This window comes from Papio anubis, chromosome 4, assembly GCF_008728515.1.
Source record: "Papio anubis isolate 15944 chromosome 4, Panubis1.0, whole genome shotgun sequence".
NCBI lineage: Eukaryota > Metazoa > Chordata > Mammalia > Primates > Cercopithecidae > Papio > Papio anubis.
Window position 1 is genome coordinate 50,627,142 of NC_044979.1, and position 21,536 is coordinate 50,648,677.

General features: G+C 41.0%; 2 protein-coding genes and 1 long non-coding RNA gene across 53 annotated transcripts in view; 2 read left to right on the plus strand and 1 right to left on the minus strand.

The window, feature by feature from the left end:
• The window catches only part of NRCAM (neuronal cell adhesion molecule), a 304,888-nt gene extending 300,590 nt beyond the window's left edge, over nt 1–4,298 (plus strand). For 22 of the 50 annotated variants that reach the window (XM_021936170.2, XM_017957085.3, XM_017957089.3 and 19 more), the window contains 2 exons: nt 1,229–1,240; nt 1,789–4,298. In XM_021936170.2, the coding sequence (XP_021791862.2) occupies nt 1,229–1,240; nt 1,789–2,026 (250 nt within the window). In that variant the 3' untranslated portion in view covers nt 2,027–4,298. The remainder of the gene's footprint in view (nt 1–1,228; nt 1,241–1,788) is intronic. The other 28 variants (XR_004183175.1, XR_004183176.1, XR_004183177.1 and 25 more) reach the window with 5 other exon arrangements.
• Nucleotides 4,299–19,887: 15,589 nt separating this feature from the next.
• The window catches only part of LOC103883158, a 33,735-nt gene continuing 32,086 nt past the window's right edge, over nt 19,888–21,536 (minus strand). For both annotated transcript variants that reach the window (XR_001901118.3, XR_645284.4), the window contains one exon: nt 19,888–19,951. This is a non-coding gene — a long non-coding RNA (uncharacterized LOC103883158). The remainder of the gene's footprint in view (nt 19,952–21,536) is intronic.
• LAMB4 (laminin subunit beta 4) overlaps nt 19,945–21,536 on the plus strand; it is a 110,643-nt gene continuing 109,051 nt past the window's right edge. Inside the window, exon 1 of the mRNA XM_021936169.2 lies at nt 19,945–21,176. The gene's annotated coding sequence lies outside the window, so the exon portion shown is untranslated. The remainder of the gene's footprint in view (nt 21,177–21,536) is intronic.

Below are 21,536 nucleotides of genomic sequence, written 5' to 3' on the forward strand. Positions count from 1 at the left end.
CAGTAGTGTATTCCTTGGGACGCTAGTATTACAAGGCAGAATAAGACTAGTCATTGGAATTCAGGTGACAAAATTCTGCCTATTTTGAACTCTTCAGCTGAATTAACTGTCACACTGAAACATGAACTATATTTCACAGGAAGTATTTAATAATTAAACCCCAGAGATGTTGTGTAGGCTGTTTTCATAACAGGTTAGACACTCAATGCTATGTCCTCTGAAGTGCCCCCAAACACAGGCCACCCCAAGACGACTCCTCTCCAGTTGTTTATTAGCAATGATGATCATATAGTTTATTCAGTGTGCAACAAGAAATCGTTTATTACTGAAACAGGTTGTTTTCAGTGGCATATGCCAGTGTCATATTATGCTAGCATTATTTCCCAGACTTGAGATTTTCTTCTTGGAGAAAAATTGAAAAATTTTCCCTAGTAAAAGTTATTGACAAAAGAGCCAGGATACTTGTGCATCTTGAAATATTTGTATCTTGGCTAGAAAAAGAAAAGTCACTGTCTGAAACAGAGGGAGCAGTAAAGTCTTAGCACAAATTGCTAGATTAAATACTGCAGCCCGTGATACCTTTTGTATATTAAGGCTTTTTCATTTTTATTAATATTGTATATGTTTCCTATTTTGCCTTGCATTTTTGTTCTTTGAAAGAAAACAAAATGTTGGATCCTGTCATTGCCTTTTTCTATTTTTGTCACAAATGTTACCTATTTAAAAATAGGTCAATATGCATAACTAGTTATTTGACCATAAGGGTAAACATTCAAAAACATAATGATTACTCTTCAACTTCCAGAAATTGTGCTTAGGGGTTCAAAAGAGAAATAAGCAAAAAATTGTAATAATGGAATCTTGTAAAGTCCTATTAAAGTACACTCCTCAGATTCCCATCCAGCATGGTTAGGCTGCATAACACACATGGAATAAGGGAGCTGGGGGGTTAACATGAGTGTAGGAAGCATTTGCTATTACATGTTTGGAATCACTCACATTCTTTAGAATATATTGGCATGCCATTCATAGTACAAATGTAGTGCTTTTAAGTTAAAGTGCGTCTCTTTCCAGATTAATAAATCTTTACTCATTAACTAAAATATTTACCAAAAAAACAAAAACAAAAAAACAAAAAACACCTGTGTACTATCAGTATAAGGATTTTGCTTTTCTTCTTAGGCTATTTTCATTTGTTTCTTCTGCATCCTTTTAATGGGATTTGTAGGTCTCTTGAAAGGTAAGGTTGAAGTTTACAGTCTGGCCTGCATTGATAACAAAATTATTTGAAATGCAGGATTTTGCTTCTGCTTCTGGCTCAGAAAAAAAAAAATCCATATTTCACACCTAACCAAAATCATGCTCCATTCACAACCAAGGAATCAGAGATATTGTGCAGTTTAACATACTAACTTCTTTACTTGCCATAAGCTTTTGCCTTTTTGAATTCAAAATAATGATGATTTTTCTCCTTTTCTTAATTCTTTCTTATTTAATGCTTGTGATTATTTTTGGATTGCTTTCAACTCAGGAATCAGAATTTGTCATTGAAATTAACATACACAATTGAGAGCCATCCACTCTACTGAAGACTTCATGATTCAACCATTTCTGCTCCTGATTTCCATTCCAACTCATCCTCGTTATTGGAGTCAACCTGACAATTAGATTTGGCCAGACAAACCCAGGACTCCAAATGCTTTCTCATAATTTGCATGCACGGTCTTTAAAAACAAAAAATGTTACCTAAATGCCAATCTCAACAAAAATGTTTTCTCTTTCTTCCAGTGACGCAGAAGACCACAAGCCTTTGAAAAAAGGAAGTCGAACTCCTTCAGACAGGACTGTGAAAAAAGAAGACAGTGACGACAGCCTAGTTGACTATGGAGAAGGGGTTAATGGCCAGTTCAATGAGGATGGCTCCTTTATTGGACAATACAGTGGTAAGAAAGAGAAAGAGCCGGCTGAAGGAAATGAAAGCTCAGAGGCACCTTCTCCTGTCAACGCCATGAATTCCTTTGTTTAATTTTTAAGCTCTTTGCCAATATTCCATTTCTCTAGAATGTTTATCCTAAGCACTTGTTTGTCAGCCCTCTCATACTATGAACATATGGGTAGAGAGTATATTTTCTGCTGTATGTTAATATTATGAGAATAGTTAGAGCAAAAACATAACTCAGTCAAATGATATGTTAATGTGAACTGGAATGCAAAGTGCATACTTTTTCGTTCAAAATGGGTATTCTTGATTTCCTCAGAACTAGTAAAAAAATAATGTGACATCACCAACAGATCCTGTTATTTCCTCTTCAGGATACAGTTCAATATGATGCATGAAAAATGCTCCACATTTAAAAGACATACCCGTGTATGTTATGAAAACATGGTTTGATACTTTGTTTATACTATCCTCAGCAGAACCCCTATATATGAATTCCGTTTTCATTGTCAAGAGTGTTACTGTAGTATTCTCTAGAACTTCAATGTCTTTGTGGACATTGTTGTGAAATTGGTGACTCTATGTATAGCTGTCGTTAGTCTTTTTGGGAGACTGTTAGGAACAGTATGTACAGTATATACTTGCTAAATGAGTTCATTATGACAGTCGCATTGCTGATGCTTACCGAGAACTGTTACCTACTCTTGGCTCCTGTTACTCCGTAGGCTTCTTAATCTTCCAGGCATTACAGCAGCACAGTGTTCTTTTTACATCATTTCTATGTTGGGTTGTTTTTAGGCATAAACAAGGTGTATTGCAATGCATTTCGGCATGTGTGCCATACTGAAAGAATCAAAAACAAATCATTCAAATTAAATTTCAAACATTATTCCAGAGAACACAGGGCAAGACACATACAGTGCCTTCAGACATTAAGCATTCCATAACATACTGCATTCTCTATCAGCTGGTCCAGTCCATTCTGAGTCCTAGATTACTGTCATTGTCTAAAAGTAACTTTTAAAAAGCAGAGTTCATGAAAACTGCAATGCTGGGAAAAGAAGAAAACACGAAAATAAAAGTAAGAAGACAGTTTATTTGAAATAGCATTTCCTCATAAGCATAAAAAAAGCTTTGTCACCAACTGAAGCACATGATGATTTTGTGGTCCTCTATGATTTCTGTTACATTCAGTAAGAAAGATGTCAACATGCTAGAAAATTAATTTTAAAAACTAAGTTATTCCAACACTAAAAGCATACAACAGCATGCCAACAGTAATATATTATTCTCCAAGACTTTACCTATGTGCGTGTTCAAAACTCTGCAGCATTAAACAACGTGTATGCAAATTGCTATGGACACATTTCAGAATCTAAGAAATCTGACAAGTGCTTAAAAGGCCAACGGTCCAAGGGATTACATCTGCAGTTTAAAAAGTAAATATATATTCTATCATATTCATAAACAATATCTATCAAATGGGTTACTTCCAAATATGAAAATCTATAACAACCTATGGTTGAAGGAATGCTCAGTTTCATTTGCCAATAAATTGGTTTCTCATAACTTGCATCAAGTTTAATTTTAAGTAAAGCTTTTTATATGTAGATATTTTGTTGAATTTGTAAATACACTTAAAGTGTAGATGCTATATGCTTATAGGTGTTACATACAAATAAACATGCAATGTTTATGTTGTACTGTATAAGAAGTAAGCTAATTAATGCAGTGAATGGGATTGGAAAGCATCTACTTAAATATGTACTGGGTTCCCCCTCCCCCTGCCTTTTTTGCTGTGAAACTGAAATAGTGAACTTTTCTACATATTGACAGCAGATTTCTTGATGAAATCTTCAGAGCTTTGCCTATGGGGCACAGAAGGCCTAGTAACCTGGCGTCTTTGATATATGTAGGTAAAGCATAATTTAAAGTAATCCCAGGTAAAGATGGCCCTAAATACTTTCATGTCTCTATATTCACTTTTCACAGATCCACCTGTCTATTGAAAATACAAAAAGACAAAACAGGTTTGCCTTGGCATCAGAGAGCACAGAGATTAAAAGTTACTTTAAATTTGCCAATATTTTGGGAGAACAATAAAAACACAGTTTTTCCTCTTCCATACTGGTAGATGCGAAATTTATCTGTGCATGAAAGGGTCACTTCTGTATCACACCTGTAATAGTGCAACAGGTTTTGTATTAAAAATTAAATGTGGTTTTAAAAGTTCCTCTCTCTTTTGTAATGTATGTTCCCAATTGAGTGTGAATGTCCAAGTAATGGTGTATGTAATGGTACAGGCAAATGTGACTGCATTTCCCTCAAAAAAGTAACGATTAAACAATATTGATCTCTTTGTGATTTTTAACTTTTTCAAACATATATTGCCTAATGTTTTAAAATGGTGAAAAATTTTATTTTTACTTTAAAATGGCTGTTCTATGCCGAGAAAATGAAAACTAAATACAAACAGATCTAATAAAACAGGACATACCAAAAACATTCGAATGAGAAACAGGACTAGATATTCCTAGCCTTTTGAGAAAGGTTCAAGAAATCAGACGCTGCCTCCTTTCCCAAAGCCTGGTTCCTGGTGCCTGCCTGGGCCCAGCCCCTCTCTTCTGCTTGCCTGGACTCTGCCCTCCTGAATCACAGGCGACTTGGATTTCTTAACTCTCCTGTCTGAAGGAGGACACTACAGGTGTCGAATATATGTCAACCTCTCCCTTCTCTCCACCCTCATTCTTCTAATCTTCTCAAACCCCACTGCAAACAGCCAAGCCCCAGCATGTTCGCATGTTCCACCACCTGCCCGTTATTCTCCAGCCCCCTGGTCCCAGCCCCACACCTACAAGACCTCCTGTTGGCTCAGAGCTGCCCTCCTCCCGGTGATTTGGATCACATGTTATATAAGTGAACCTTAAAGTGCTATGCCAAGCTTGGTGTTTCCACCTGGAGGGCATGTCTGTCACTCACTTCAGAACAGCATGTCAGGGCCTCTCCTCCCCTCTACAATGTGGGCCACATTCACAATCCATAGCTTTGTCTTCCTCATCAGTCCTGGGGCTCTTTAGCAAAAAGGGGCTGGAGAAATGCAATCTTGACCCCAAAAAGCAATGGTCCATTGATGGTATGAACTTTCTTGTTCAGATGGCTTACAACAGGCCAGGTTTACCTATAATGGCTGATTTGTTTTGTTTTGAGACAGAGTCTTGCTCTATCACCCAGCCTAGAGAGCAGAGGCACTCACTGCAGCCTCTGCCTCCTGGGTTAGTTCAAGTGATTCTCATGCCTCAGCCTCCCAAGTAGCTGGGATTACAGGTGTGCACCACCACGTCCGGCTAATTTTTGTATTTTTAGTAGAGACAGGGGTTTTGCCATGTTGGCCAGGCTGGTCTCAAGCTCTTGACCTAAAGTGACCTACCCGCCTCAGTGGGTGGTCCGAGTGACTCGGTGGGCCGGGTGACCTACTCGGCCTCCCAAAGTGCTGGAATTACAGGCATGAGCCACCGCGCCCAGCCCTAATGAACGATTTTGGAAAAGGCTTATGGAGGCAAGGGAAAAGAATATGAAGAATTCTCACCCAAATTAAGCAAATCCCTCCTGCTCAGGAGGTTTTCCTACAGATTACCACCAGAGGGCTCCCCTGCTCTATGCAGTGCAAGAGAAACCTACTTGCAGGAAAAAGTGGCCTCTGGACACAGTGCAAACCAGCTTTAATAATCAGCTTGTGATCTGATCATGCAAAAAAATGATTGCCTGCTGCAACAGGGGAAAATCGGATTTGCAGCTTTCTCTGACGAGTCCACAGCTTCCAGGGAGCAAGCATGTGTCCCTGTGAGCCTTGTTAAGCTTCCTCTTAATGATTGTGGCTGGGGAGTTTCGGCAGGGGGAGAGGAAGGAGGAGCATGCCTCCTGGGTCCTACTAAGCATCCCTACCACTGCTGCAAGTTGGTAGGGATGAGGAGAGGCATGTCCTTAAAATGGCATCTCCCTCTTCTCCAGAGTATGCTATTTTATCTGCCAATGGCTTGATGTTTTGTGATGGTATAGCACCCCCCAAAAAAGCACTGTTTAAGCACAGACAGCTCTTTTCACTAAAAAAAAAAAAAAAAAAAAAAAACCAAGAGAGGGAGAGAGCACTACTTGAGTATTTATACTAATAAATAAATAGTTCCTAGGTGGAGGTGGAAAATTCACTGAACCGGAAAGAGATGGGGATTTGTCACGGCAACAACCCCAATTCAGGAAGCCCCCAAACCTGTGAAATTAACCTGTGCTTGCAGCTGTGCTTGCTTACAGAAAGGAAGGCCAGATGCCAGTAACCATGAAGTAGCTCAGCAATACTGCCCTGACCTGCATTCTTGCTTCATTACCATGCTAAGACCTCCGCCCAGGGGCCAGAAATGTACCTTGTTAGGCACAAAAAGTGCCAAGTACAAAAGACTGTGCACACTGCAGCCCTCCTGGAAGAACCCACCTTTTTTCAGGAATTGCGCCCCAGTCTCCACCTAGCTGCCCTAAGAGCTCTTAACATCCCCCTTTACCCGCCCCCATCCTCCCATCTGGCAAGAAGGTGCTTTGAGTAGGAGCTTCCCTTATCCATTTCTTTATTAATAAATAAAGTTTCTGCTCTGCTTTACTAAGCTTGGTTTGGTTCTATTGGGCGAAACGGCACCAGGCAGGAAAATGACCCATTAGTGTCAACCAGCCTCCCTGGAGGGTGGGTAACAGATTCAGATTCCAGCTCTGCCATCAACTAGCTGTGTGGCAGTATATAAATGAACCCCCTAATCTCCCACCTCTCCAAACCTCTGCCTTTTCAACTTGAAAATGACAGATAGCAGATGTTTTCTAAGATATCTTTCTGCTTAGATCTTATGGTTCTTAATAACAAACCCACACACACACACACACACACACACACACAATCTGAGCACCTTCTAGACCCAGGTATTTTGCTAATTGGGGAAGATACAAGATGAGCAAAACCAGATGTGGTTCCTGTTCTTATGTAGGCTAGAGGCTGGTGTGAGCAGACACACATTGTCAAATAATCACCTAAGTGAATGTGTAATTCCAAACTGAGGTAAGAGCTATAAAGGGAAGGCACACCATTCCATGAGAGCAAATGATGGCAGAGCCCAGCCTGGTCAAGGTGGTCAGGAAAGTGTCCCTGAAGAAATGTGAGCTGAGAGCTGGGACAAGTTGGAACCGAGGAGGAGGAGGCAGGACAGAGTTGCTGCACAGAAAGGCCAGTGTGCCTGGAGCGGATGCAGGGCCAGACCATGCTGGGGCTTGAGGACAAGCTTTTGCATTTATTCAAGGAGCAGTAGCAACTGGAAGTCATTGGAGGGGGCTTAAGTCAAGGGCTGTATGATGCAATTTGTGTTTGTAGGGGGTGGGGTTTATGAGATTTTGTGTGGCGAATGGACTGGAAGGGAGTTAGGGAAGAAGCTAAGAGGCCTTTGGGAAGCTGAGCAGTAATTTAGACAAGAGATGATAGAGACTGGATCTGGTCATAACACTGGAGGTGGGGAGAAATGAGTGAATTCTAAGAATATTTAGGAAGCAAAACTGATGGGAACAGTGGATTAGATATGGAGAGTTGAGGGAAAGAGAGGTTATCAAGGATGGTGTTTAGATTTCTGACTTGCCTAACCAGACATGAGGTTCACTCAGGTGTGAATGTCGGAAAAGAACTAGATTTGGGGACACATTATAATTTCAGAATAATAAATAAGGAATTTGAAAACCTGAGACATCCAAATGGAAATAACTAATAGGAATTGGATATTTGAGCTTACAGCTCCAAAGAAACTTCTAAGATGAGAAGTAGCAATTTAAACCATGAGGCACGGATGAGATTGCCTAGGGAGAGAGTATAGACAAGAAGGCTGAGGACTACACCTTACTCAGACACTTCCAAATATAATGGACAGGAAGAGAAAGAAAGACCTCTAAAGGAGACCAGTAAACAGGAGCCCAAAGTCAGGAAGAAGTAAAGAGAATGTATTGTCCTGGAAGCCAGTGAAAGAGACCATTTCAAGACCAGAGAATGGTTGATAATGTCACATTATACTGAAAAATCAAGCAAAATGAGGACTGAAAACTGTTTCTTGGATTTGAAGACATAAAGGTCATTTAAGACCTTAGTAAAAGTAACCACCTGGAGTGTGGTTCAGATTGGAAAGAGATGAAGAGTGAGTAGGTGAGGAAATGAGGACAAATTCTGCCATTACTCATATGGGCAACCCATCAGTGCCTACGTACAGTTCTGTGACATCTCTCCCTCCATAATCATGTAGTCTACACATCTCACTCTGCCCACAGCCTCTCCACTGCCCCTCTGATTTCCATTGACCCTTCAGTTTACCCCTTTTCTCGATCCCTCCTCCACAGATGTTATAGTCCCTATGTGAAACACTCCTGCTTTACATTAAAGTCCTTTGGCCTTCTGTCTTTTCTAAATGCCCGTGGAGAAATTGCGGGACTCAGGAGCAAGTCTACTCTCTGTTTTCTCCTGCCTGCCCCTAGGGGCTGAGTAGATCAGTGTCATACAGTTTTATATCTTCGAATTGTTCAACTCTCAACACTGCCTAGTAGACCTGCTATTTTTCTCAAGGGAACTTACATTCTCACACTCAACAATGACTATGTCAAATCTTCTTCATTCTCCTCAAGGATTTAACCCTGCCCTCTCTCCCCACTCACTCTCACAAATCACTTGTCTTTTTTTTTTTTTTTTTTTTTTTTTGAGACAGTCTCACTCTTGTCACCCAGGCTGGAGTATAGTGGTGTGATCTCAGCTCACTGCAACTTCTGGGTTCAAGTGATTCTCCTGCCTCAGCCTCCCAAGTAGCTGGGATTAGAGGTGCCCACCATCACGCCTGGCTAATAGTAGAGATGGGATTTCCCCATTTTGGCCAGGCTGGGTCTTGAACTCCTGACATCAAGTGATCCACCCACCTTGGCCTCCCAAAGTGCTGGGATTATAGGTGTGAGCCACTGGGCCCAGCCTCACAAATCACTTTCTACAAAATGACCTTACATCATAATTCACTGAAAAGAGGGGAGGGAAGCATAGATGGAAATTCCCTCATCTTCCTGCTAGCAAACCAAAACGTTTGCCTCAATATTTTCTCATTCTCTACCTCTAACCTCCTGTTAAGACAGAGGAGCCATCCTTCCTCCTAACGAGGGCCAGTCCCTCTACCTGAGCTGCCATCTCTCTCCTCTGGTGGGTTCTTACCCATCAGTTATTTCTTCTCCTGTTTAACTGGAGTGTCTATTGACATTCACACTGTTCAAGTCTCTCCCATCTAAAACAAATGGACCATTGAAACCTTTGATTCCCACCCCACTTACCCCCTTCAGTTATCCTCCTCTCTCCTCCACTTCATGGCTGAAATAATACTGGAAAAAGTATATGAAGATAATTACAAAAGCTACTGTTTGCCAGACAGTACATCCTTTGTTCCTTGTATAGCCATAAAACTTCTCCAGTCTCACTCAGCGTGTCCTATAGACACGGTCTGTCTTCAGCTGTAACTATTTAACTCATTATCTCGGTGAATGACTTGACAAACTTTTTTTTTCATAGAAGAGCTTCTCAGCCTGCACACTGAAATCACCCGGGGAGTTTTAAAACCCTAATACCTGCCCACCCACCCTCACAGCATCTTTATTGTAATTGTCTGAGACATGGCTTGGACATCACGACTTGTTAAAGCTCCCCAGATGATTCTAATGTGCAACCAAGATTGAAACCAGTGTAAAGAAACAACTTGTTCCCACCCTATTGTCTGAAAGCATTTAATGAACAGTATTTTGAATACGTTTCTTCCTACAGCCCATGTTTGATCTCAAATTCTCTCATATTCCTCTCATAGAAAACATATCTAGAGTAAATAGGCCCCTCATACATTGCTGGTAGGAATATAACAGTTTGGTGATTTCTTAAAATGTTAAATGAAAGTTTATATGACCCAGCAAGCAATTCCACCTCTAGGTATGTGCCCAAGAAAAATGAAAACACATGTCCACACATAGACTTGTGCAGGAATGTTCAGAGAAGCATTGATCATAATTGCCCCCCCAAAAAAATGTCCATCCACAGATGAATGGATAAACAAAATGTGGCATATCCACACAACTAAATGCCATATCTAAACAAGTAAATGGAATACTATACAGCAATTTTTTGAAAAGCATTAACACTCGCCAAAATGTGGAGGACTGTCAAAAACATGCTGAACTAAAGAAACCACACACAAAAACCCACATATTGCATGATTCCATTTACTTAAAATGTTCGGAAAATGCAAACTTCTAAAGACAATGAAGAATAGTCATTATCTGAGGCTGGGAACGGGAACAAGGATTAACTGTAAGTTGGCACGTGGCATCTTACTGGAGTGATGGAAATGTTCTAAAACTGGATTGTGTTGATAACCACACAGCATGGTAAATTTACTAAAAATCATTAAAGCAAGTGAATTTATAATATGTAAGTTACACCTCCATAAGCTGTTAGAAGAAACCATCACTAGGCTTATGTTTGAGAAGTGAATAGACTATGCATAAATGAGGCTTCTGATGCCTATACCATATGTGGGGCAAGTCCCCTCCCAGCCCTCCTGTTTCCTCAGTGAAACACCACAAGAGCAGTGAAGCCTTAGCTGTTTGGTAGCACCAGCTTAGTGTCGTGTACCATCCTGTTTCTCTTTCTTATCCCCCCACCCCCGAGTTTTTACTACCTGTCTTACTCCTTCCTGGTACCTCCCTCATTTTTGCTCTCCAGGTCTTAAACAGCATCCTGTATCCTAGCTTTCGAGGGACAAGGGATTCCTCTAAGGTCCCTTTTATGAGGGGACTAATATCATTCATGAGGGCTCATGATCTAATCATCTCCCAAAGGCCCTACCTCCTAATGCCATCACAGTGGGGGTTAGGATTTAATATATGAATTTCGAAGGACTTAAATATTCAGTCTATAGTAGTGCCCAATCTCAATAAATGGCACCACTTTGGCTCAAGGCAAAACATGCAGGAGTCATCTTTTAAGCTCCCCATGCCTCCCCAACAAGTCCATTGGTCAATTCTAGAAGTCTATTTCCAAAATATATGTTGAACACATCACATTCTTCATCTCCAGCCTCCCTCCTGTAAGCCATACTTCACACAACACAACAGGGTTGGCAGTCTTTTTCTTTAAAAACCCAGATAGATCAGGCACACTAGCTCATGTCTTTAATTCCAGCACTTTGGGAGGCCAAGGCAGGAAGATTGCTTGAGCCCAGGAGTTTCAGACCAGCCTGGGCAACAACGTGAGACCCCCATCTCTACAAAAAAATTAAAAAGCCAGGTGTGATGGCTGGGACCTGTGGTCCCGGCTACTTAGCAGGATCACTTGAGCCCAGGAGGTCGAGGCTGCAGGGATCACTATTCATGTCACTGCACTCCAGCCTGGGTGACAGAGCAAGACCCTGTCTCAAAAAAATAATAATGATAATAATAAATTAGACAGTAAATAACTTAGACTTTGCAGGCCATTTGTTCTGTGTTGCAACTGCTAGCTCTGTCATTGTACAGCAAAAGCAGCCCTAGAGAATACTTAAATGAATGGGTGTAACTATGACTAGCCAGATTTACCCGTGGGCCATAGTTTGCTCATCTCTGCAAAAGAGAGATTATGTAACTCCCTGTCTAAGATACTTCAAAGACTTCCTACTCCACTTAGAAGAAAATCCAAATTTCTGACCAGAGCCCCTTGCTCCCTTCCTCCTCTCCACTCTGCTCTAGCCACATTAGCCCCCTTTCTTTTATTCACACAAAAACTGTGGCCTTTCCCACCCAAAGGCTTTGCATTTGTTGTTCTGTCTACCTGGAGGTTCTTCCTCCAGGTCTCTGCATGGTTCACTCCCCATTCTCCAGGCTGCAGTAGAATAATGCCTCCCCTCACATCTTGTCTACAAACAGTCCCCTTCCTCTGTTACTCTCTCACACACACATGTCATGCTTTGTTTTCCTTATAGCAGTTATCATAGCCTGAATTTTGCTTTTGTATTTATTTATTCACTCACTGAGTGTTTGCATTCCCAAACTAGAGCTGTAAGAAAGCTGGGGACTGACTTGTGTCCACCGCCAGATCCCTCACTCCTAGAATCAAATCCCTAAGACTTGTGTATTCTCCTCTTCTTTTGAGGATATTTGCTGAGTGCCTCATATGTACCAGACACTGTGTAGGCTCACAGTTGATAATCAATAAATATTGCTGGAGTGAATTAAGAAGACAATGCAACCATTCCCAGATTCTTTTTATATTAGATAAGTCTCACTGGGGTGTGCATGCAACCATTTTTCCACAAACTTCAGCATTTTTAAAGCAATTCCTTTGACAAAAACTTCCCCAGACCACCAAGGCAAATGAGATGTCTTTCCCTTAGTACCTGCTTTTGTCACCCCTGTTTGTGGTTTCCCCTTCAGACCTGTTCTTTTCTATTTTCTCTGGGAAAAAAAAGTGTTCTCGGTCCCTTAAAAAGAAAAGACACCGTTTTATATAATACCATCAGATACCATGAATAAAAATATAGGCATGCAGCAGCTTTGCACAAAAACACTGTGACCAAATGCTTTTTCAGAGTAAAGCATTGCTGCATTGAGTGGAGATACAGAGATATCAGAATAAGCAATGAAAATAAATGTAGCAGCAACTGGCATCTTGATGCATTCAATGAACAATTGACTTAGGAGAAGAAACAGGGAAGGCATGATATGTAGAAAGATGACATCTTTGGAGGGGAGGAGACTCTAAAGAGGGTGATTCTGGTAACTGAGGTAGCATGAGAAGTCCATTTCATCTGTAATGAACCACAGGAACTCTCACTGGGCAGGTGCATCAGGGGACCTGTGAGAAGACCCCACTCATCTCCACTGCTGTGGGGAAAGGCCAGAGCACTGACTGATGCCACCACAGTCCAGAAAGGCAGAAGCAGGGAAAGAAGCATTCTTCTCAATCTTAATGCAATAAAATGCCCAAGGTAAACTCTGAAATGAAAGAAAATTTCAACAGTAAACATGACCTTGAAATCTGTATGGACTGGATATCTGTGTCACCCTCCACCCCAAATTCATATGTTGAAGCCCCACCTCCCATTGTGACTGTGTTTACAGATGGGGCCTTTATGGAGGTAACTAAGGCTAAATGAAATTATAACAGTGAGGTCCTGATCTGATTGGGGTAGTATCTTTATAATAAGAGACAAATAAGAGCTTGTTCTCTCTCTCTCTCTCTCTCTCTCTCTCTCTCTCTCTGCCATGTGAGGACAGAGAGAAGGTGGTCTTCTGTAAACCAGAAAGGGAATCCTTGCCAGGAATTGAGTTGGCTGGCTCTGGAATATGTAGCCTCCAGAACTATAAGAAAATAAACTTCAGTTGTTTCAGCCACCCAATCTGTGGTATTGTTATGACAGTCCAAGCTAAGACATAATCCTCTGCAAATTATTTTACATTATTTCACATCCTGTCCCCCAAATACAAACAATCCTTGTGTATTCCTACTTTATATGTGTTTCCAGCATTTAATCCTCTTCATTTAGCAAGGAATTTCTGGATTAAAATGAGGAGGAAGAAGAAGATAACCCAACTTCGCTGCCCATTAAATTCCAAATATTGTACAAGGCAATGTGTACATCATTCCCATCTAATATTCTCACCAATCCTGTGAGGTGGCATCGCTTTTATTTCCAAAGATTACATAGCTGTAGAAGAGATCTAGTCTATGAACTAAAGTGTGTCTGACTCCAAAATACAAGCTCTTTCTCTCTATAAATTATTTCTCCTTAAATCTAAACTAAGTGAGAGTCTGATATCCAAAATGAGAGGAGAGTAGGCCTATAAGTCTGTCCAGTTGTAAATGACTAATATTTAAAAATGAAAAACAAGCCTATTGTTTTTAAAGGCCAGGAGTCCCCTAGTCCAAAAGCTATGAAAAGGAAAGACATGGCTGTCTCTGGGTATGCAAGTTTGGAGCTGACTACGGTGGCTTGGACCCACTTTTATAGAAGAGCAGAGACTCACATCTTTCTCTTTTTGGATTTTTGCATATAGAGCATGGCATGAGGGCAGCCAGCTTTCAAGAATCATCTAAGCTCTGATGGTCATGAGGCTGCCAGATGCTTCAGAAGGCAGAGTGAAGGCTTCCTTGGCTTTCCCTCTTCTTACAAGTTGCTTCATAAAGTCCCCTAAACCTTGTTGGGACTGGTTAGAGGTTGTCAGGGTTGTGTCACGATAATTATTTTCCATAGCGATGGGAAGGACACAGTAAGAATGTGAAAGTCAAGCCTAACTGCTTAACCAGCTCTATTCAGGAGAGCTTGCTCATGGGTAGACAATGACTTGGGATCTTGGCTATCTACTCTGTTCACCCAAGCTCAGTCTTACTTCCATAGCATGTAGACAAAGGAAGAAGAGATGGCAAATCTAGAGGTCTGGATTTACCCGTCTGCATCTAGTTACTCCAAAAAAAAAAAAAAAATCAAATCCTTCCATCAAGCAGTATTTTACATCTTTGGGTCCACAGCTAATGTCACGGATTTCAAGAGAGATAGAAGAATGAAAACAATGATCTCTGCACTTCTGGCACCTTCCCTTCAGTGCATTTGGAGGACTAGGTGACTTCATGCCCAACAATTAGAGATCTAGGACCAAGCCCTGTGGTGGTTCATAGACTATAATTACAAAGACAGATACTACTGTAGGCTGAAGTAGAGGAATCCTAGAAGAGGACCCTGGAAAATGAATGAAATTTGGAAAGGAAATAGATGGAAAGAGGGTAGAGCAGACAGAAAAATGCCCCCCACCAAGATGTGCATAGCATAATTAATCCCTGGAACCTGTGAATATACGACACAACAATAATGACTTTGAAAATGTGATTAAGAATATAGAGACAGGGATATCCTGGATAATCCTAGTGGGCACAATAAAGTCACAGCAGTCCCCATAAGAGGAAAGCAGGAGAATCCACCTTAGTAACAAGACACGTGACGATGGAAGCAAGAGGTTTGAGTGGTACAAGGAAGGAGCCATGGAAGCTTCTGAAAGCTGAAAAAGGCAAGGGAATGGATTCTCCCCTCAGAGCCTCCAGAAGGAACCAGACCTGCCAACTCTTGGCTTTAGCTTAGACTAATTCCAAACTTCTGACCTTCTTAACTGTAAGATAATAAGTTTGTGTTGTTTTCAGCCACCAAGTTTGTGGTAATTTTGTTACAGCAGCAAAAGGGAACTAATACAAGGGGAAACATTCAGTTTGGAAAAGCAGAAAATTCAATAAATTCAAATGGCAATGGCTTCTAAGTGATAACAAACCCACAATCGCAGTATTGGGGTTAGGAAGAAGAAAGATGGGTGCAAAGGCTTCCGTAACAAAGTACCATGAACCGAGTGGTTTAAACGATAGAACTTTCCCAGGCACGGTGGCTCACGCCTGTAATCCCAGCACTTTGGGAGGCTGAGGCAGGCAGATCACCTGAGGTCAGGAGTTCGAGACCAGCCTGGCCTACATGGCAAAACCCTGTATCTACTAAAACTACCAAAATAAATAAATAAAATAAAATTAGCCAGGCCTGGTGGCACGCGCCTCTATTTCCAGCTACTCGAGAGGCTGAGGCACGAGAATTGCTTGAACCCAGGTGGCGGAGGTCACAGTGAGTCGAGATCATGCCACTGCACTCCAGCCTGGGCGACAGAACAAGATTGTCTCAATTAAAAAAAATAAAATTTTTTCTTCTCACAGTTCTGGAGGCTAGAAGTACAAGATCAAGGTGCCAGCAGGGCCATGCTTCCTCCAAAGGCGCTGGTAAAGGAGCTGTTCCAGGCCTCTCTCCTAGCTTCTGGTTCCTGGGCTTCACGTGGTGTTTTCCTTATGTGCATGTCTCTGTATTTCCAATTTTCCCTTTTTGTATGTGAAAGGGGATACTAGTCATAATGGATTAGGGGCGCACGCTACTCCAGTATGACTTTGTCTTAACTTTAATTGCATCTACAATGACCCCATTCTTAAATAAGTTCACATTCTGAGGTACTAGGAATTAGGACTTCCACACATGAATTCAGAGGGAGGGCTACAGTACACAATACAACCCGTAACACGTGGGAAATGGAAATGTGATCTTATCCATGCCAATACCTCCTGTAGCTTCTATAATATGCCAGATGTGGGAGGGTTGCAAAGGAAACAGAAAGAAGGTCACTTCCTTTGAGGAACTGACATTTGTGCTGAGGCCTATGGTAGGTGGGGGAGGTATAAGACTCCACATGATTTCAGGTCTGGGACCAAGGAATTCTTAGGTCACCCAAGTGGTGACAAATCCTGTAGCAGGACAAGGCGGAGAAGCACACCTGAAGACTGAGGAAGAGAATCAACAGATTCAGAAAAGAAATGATGCCAGTTTGGGGAGCACTTGTAATCGTACACTGCTTAGTTGTGTAAGAGCGCTTAAAGTTTTCTGAAAATCTTGTTCCTAACCATATTTTTATTCTCTAAGCTACTTTAATCAATAAATCCTGTATTGATTACTGAATGTGACATGACCCCTTGGGTTTCCTCACCAATGATACCTTCTGGAAGTGAAAATTTGGAGCAGCACAAAGAGCTGCCTGAGAAAGCAGAACTAGACTCCAGGGAGGTGCATGGGTGAAACACACTGAGTGAAACAGGAAGCCACAAGAGCAAGGTGAAAGTTTCTTCACAGGACAAGAAGGGCAAAGCAGAAAAACCAAAGAATTAATGGAGCTGGAAAGACAAGCAGAAGGGACTCTGAAACCCACGGATAAGTAGGCAGGTGAAAAACAATGAGAAAGCTACTCCCAGAAGTTGTACAACTGATCTCTGCCCAGGTTGGACATTAGTTAGAACTGGGCAGTCTCCTTAAGACGTTTTAAACATGTGCTCTCATCCAGGCACATTGTACCTTCTCAGAGCACAGCCACTCTTGCCAAGCCCCAGCAAGCTTGTCTTCACTACCTCTACCCGCACACTTCCTTGCTGTATCATTTCATTTCTGGGGATTAAGATAGATACTGATTTCTGTCATCTTATCTTAAAAATAAGGTTGATAGCTAGGCAGTTGTTAAATACTTGTTCAGAATACCATGCTATGCAAATGCCTTTGTTACCCAGTACAGGATGACAAGCATTTATTCAACAAATTTTGAGTGCAAACTATGTGTCAGTCACTATCTTAGGCATTGGTGATGGAAGGGTAAATAAGACAAAACCCACGTCCTTCAGGGCTTTACAGACTAGGTGTGGAGTTATAAGGAGAGAGTCAGCCACATAGCAGGGACGGCAATGGCTGCACACACACACAGGGTATTATATGCATCAGGAAGGGGAAACGCAGCCCAGAATGGAGGGGTAGGGACAATGCCTTGGAGGTGATGCTGAGACTCTAGCAGCATGAAGTAGATCATTGCTTAACACACTTTTTCTGTAAAGTGTCAGCTAGCGGATGTTTTTGGCTTTGCAGGTGGTATGGTCTCTCACAACCACTCAACTCTGCCATCGTAGCTTAAACAAGGCAGCTGTAGACGATATGCAGATAATCAATTGGACTGTTCTAATTAAACTTTATTTGTGAGTGCAAAAATTTGTATTTCATATCATTGTTATATGTTATGAAATGCTATTTTTAAAATTTTTTCTTAATATTTAGAAATGTAAAAGCCATTCTTACTTTGCAGGCCCTATAAAAGCAGGCAGTAGCCAGCCTGCACCTGTGGGTTGTAGAGTGCTGATCCTTGATCTAGATGAAGTAGGCAAAACATTCCATGCAGGAGGAACCACATACGACACACATGCACATGCAGGAAGGCCAAGCAGATGTTAAGGGTTAATATTTTTTAAAGGCAAATCATGACTCTTATATAAATATAAAGCAAATGTATACCAAAGATTCTGTTCAATTTGCTCATTAATGAGAGAGACAGGAGAATGTTATAACCAGTTCAAAGGAGAATTTTTTTAAAAACACACATGTATAGGCCGTCAGAAATGCTGTAATCAATTGGCTGGTATCTGTATCTATCAATATCTATATGGCAATAATGAACTGCATCTCTACAGGACACAATTGGCATTTCCATGGACAAGAATCTTTCGTACTGCTATCAGTATTCTAAGAGTACAGAGTTGTAAAGTAGCTCAAACACAGAAATAAACAGGAAAGATATACTACATAAGATACCAAGTAATATTTTTGTTCATTTCAAAGATTTTCACAATTTTTCCTGGCACAGTTCAGCGTGATGGAAGGGAAGGTCCCTGGGAGGACTGATTCTGCCATTTGATACCTGAGATTGGCCCCCAACAACCTAATCTTTACTACTCTACTTCCCCTGCTTTCTTGCTATTTCATTTCATCTCGAGGGAATTAAAAGAAATGTTGATATCTGTGTGATGATGGGCAAGTTACTTAACTTCTTTGTGCCTCAGTTTCCTCATTTATAAAAAGAATAATTTAGTATCTACCTCACAGGTTGATGAGGGGATTAAATTATTTAGTACAACATATTCTCTTACAAAACATTCCCATTTCCCTGGATTCACTGAAATCTTCAAGAGTGCTAGTGTGACTATGCCACAAAGCTGCCACACCAAACAACAAAAGAAACATGGCATCACCGTGGGCTGTTACAGTGAGGTGGCTGTGGACTAATGTGTGGCTTTAGCTGAGTCATTTAACTCTCTAGATTTTCGCTTTTTCTCAAGGACAAAGAGAACTAATTATCTCTAAAGTCCTAGCTGGATCTCACACTCTTAAGACTGGTTAATTTTTGCTTAGAAATGACACATCTTTTGGCCGGGCGCAGTGGCTCACGCCTGTAATCCCAGCACTTTGAGAGGCTGAGGCGGGCGGATCACGAGGTCAGGAGATTGAGACCATCCTGGCTAACACGGTGAAACCCCGTCTCTACTAAAAAAAAAAAACACAAAAAAATTAGACAGGCGCTGTGGCGGGCGATTGTAGTCCCAGTTACTCAGGAGGCTCAGGCAGGAGAATGACGTCAACCCAGGAGGCGGAGCTTGCAGGGAGCCGAGATCGCGCCACTGCACTCCAGCCTGGGAGACAGAGCGAGACTCCAACTCAAAAAAAAACATGGAAAAAGAAAAAAAGAAATGACACAGCTTTTACACATTTATCAACAACTGTAAAATGTGGTACATTTTTTCACTTTCCTATAAATGTTGAAATGTATTTTTAGATTCTTATAGGGATTATAAGAATAATCAATGGACCTGAGTCTCCTCGCCTCCTCTCTCCTAAATGCCCTGCGAGCTCCATCCACCTCGGTGTCTGTAATTAGAACACGCCAAGGCAGATTCTGAGGTGGAAGATGCCAGGATAACCTCAGGCCCAGGCCACTGCAGGCTGGATGGGTCTTCCTGTTAGGGGAAGAACTGGGAGAGTTGGTTTTAAGAGAAGCCAAATGGTAAGTCCATTGGGGTTCTCTCCAGGTTCCAATGAGCCCTTTGTCTGTGGTCACTCTGAGGTAATACAAAGGGGGTTGACATGGTTCTGTCAGGGAGGGTTTTGCCACTTTCTCGCTGCCTGAGGGCGTTGTAGGCAGCCCAGGCCCTTCTGTCCTTTCAGAGCTTTGGTAGCGTGTGTCAGCTGCCTCAAGCACTAGGATCTTGGCTTCATTCAGGTTCACTGAATCTAATTAAAGGCTGATTAGCTGTTTCAAGGCCTCCTGTGACTGAGTAATCCTCCACACTTCCTGTCAGGACTTGCAAGCCTCGCTGTGCCCGGTGAAGACTCCTCAGCCCAAATGGAATCCCGACTGTGGGCAAGTCTCTTTAGGAACAGCCTCCTCAGCCCTGCAGTTAGGTGGGCCACCGCGGGGGAAAGACGGGAGGAGGCTCAGCTCACTAAGCAGTTCTGGTTGAGATGTGGCTGCGCAAGGAATTTCCTCCGAGGCTGACTTCTGGGGAAATACCTCCTCCTAAGGAAGAGATGAAAGTCACCTCTCTTACACTTAACTTCAGTTCAACCGAAGGCATTAACATGTATACTTACAACAAATGAATTCTGATAGGTCAATTATACCTAATGGAATCTGTTGGTTTTTAAGGTTCTGTGACTAAAGAAACAGAGCTAAAGAAATAGAGACTAAAGAAAAATTACAGGCGTATATAGACTAAAGAAAACCAGAGAATGAGGAGGAGGGATCTGAAAAGATAGTTATTCAAAAATGTGATGCTTTCAGGGATTTTTACTTTCCTTTTCCTTTGAATTTTTATGCTGTCTGATTTTGGGTAAATGAGCATATATTACTTTCCAGGAAAAGCAATAAAGCTATTTTCTTTTTGAAAAAAAGATATCAAGACTTTAAGAAGAGTCATACCAAGAGACTGCTTCTGATTAACTGATAGACTGATCTTTTAGTTGCATGGGAAAATTATTTTTCTTGAAAATATATCCTGCCTGACAGCTTCTAACTCTAAATCTAATCCTAAGACGTAAACAGTTAAATCATTCTGAGATGAAAGCAGATATGCCACGACATGGCATCAATTTACAGGCAAACAGCCTACAATAACCTATTCATGATTATTTAAACGGAAATTTTTGGAATTTGAACGATGTAACTTTGATTCTCGTAATAAAACTGGAGACACATATAATGGGAAAAACCCTCAAGATATAATCAAATTACTCAAGAATGCAACAAGCTTTTAACATTTACATATCTCAAAAGGAAAAAAGACAATAGGAAATTCCAATGTTTGAAATAAGTTTTAAAATTATATAAAATTTCATGCCGAGTTTATGCTTTGCACAATAATTTAAGAGTCTAAAGGGAAAATAGTATTGGTCTAATAAAACAGATCACAAAACCATCAATTGAACAAACTGAAAAGTCCCTTAATTTCACTCACACTCTTTGCTGAAGTATCTACCTAAAAACCAAATACTGCTCTTTGGTCTCCTACCACCTGGTACTTTGTGGAAGCTGTTGATTTATAAAAATAAAACAAGTCAGTTTAGCAAATATTGACTGCAAGTTTCTTCCATACTTCATCCTAAAATGGAAAAGACATGTTCCTGCCATCTTGGAGTTTGCTTTCTAGTACATCAGAAGTGAGCAGATGAACCTGATCTACAGGGAACAAAAAAACAGTGGCATCAACTGAAAATAGAGCAATAAATTAAAACACAAATAACAGGTAAGAACCATTGAAAAATACCATTGAAAAAGCTTAAAGGCCTGTAAGAGTGGTATTTGGTGAATGTTTGTTGAATCTATTTCCTGATTTGTAAATGTTGTGTAAAAATGAACATCTCATTTTGGCTCAGTTCACAATCATTATTCTTCCATTAGGGTATTTTCCATGAGCTTCTAGAAATCCTAAATGTTTTTTCAAGCAATCAATAAATGTACCCATTGAAACTGCATAGATTTGAAATAGAGATATTAATATACTGACAGGTGAATAAAACGCAAGACTGTTGTAGGTTCATTTCTATCCTACAAACCTTCCTCGTAGGAGAATGAAATTTCAAACCACATGGATTCCCAAACCACT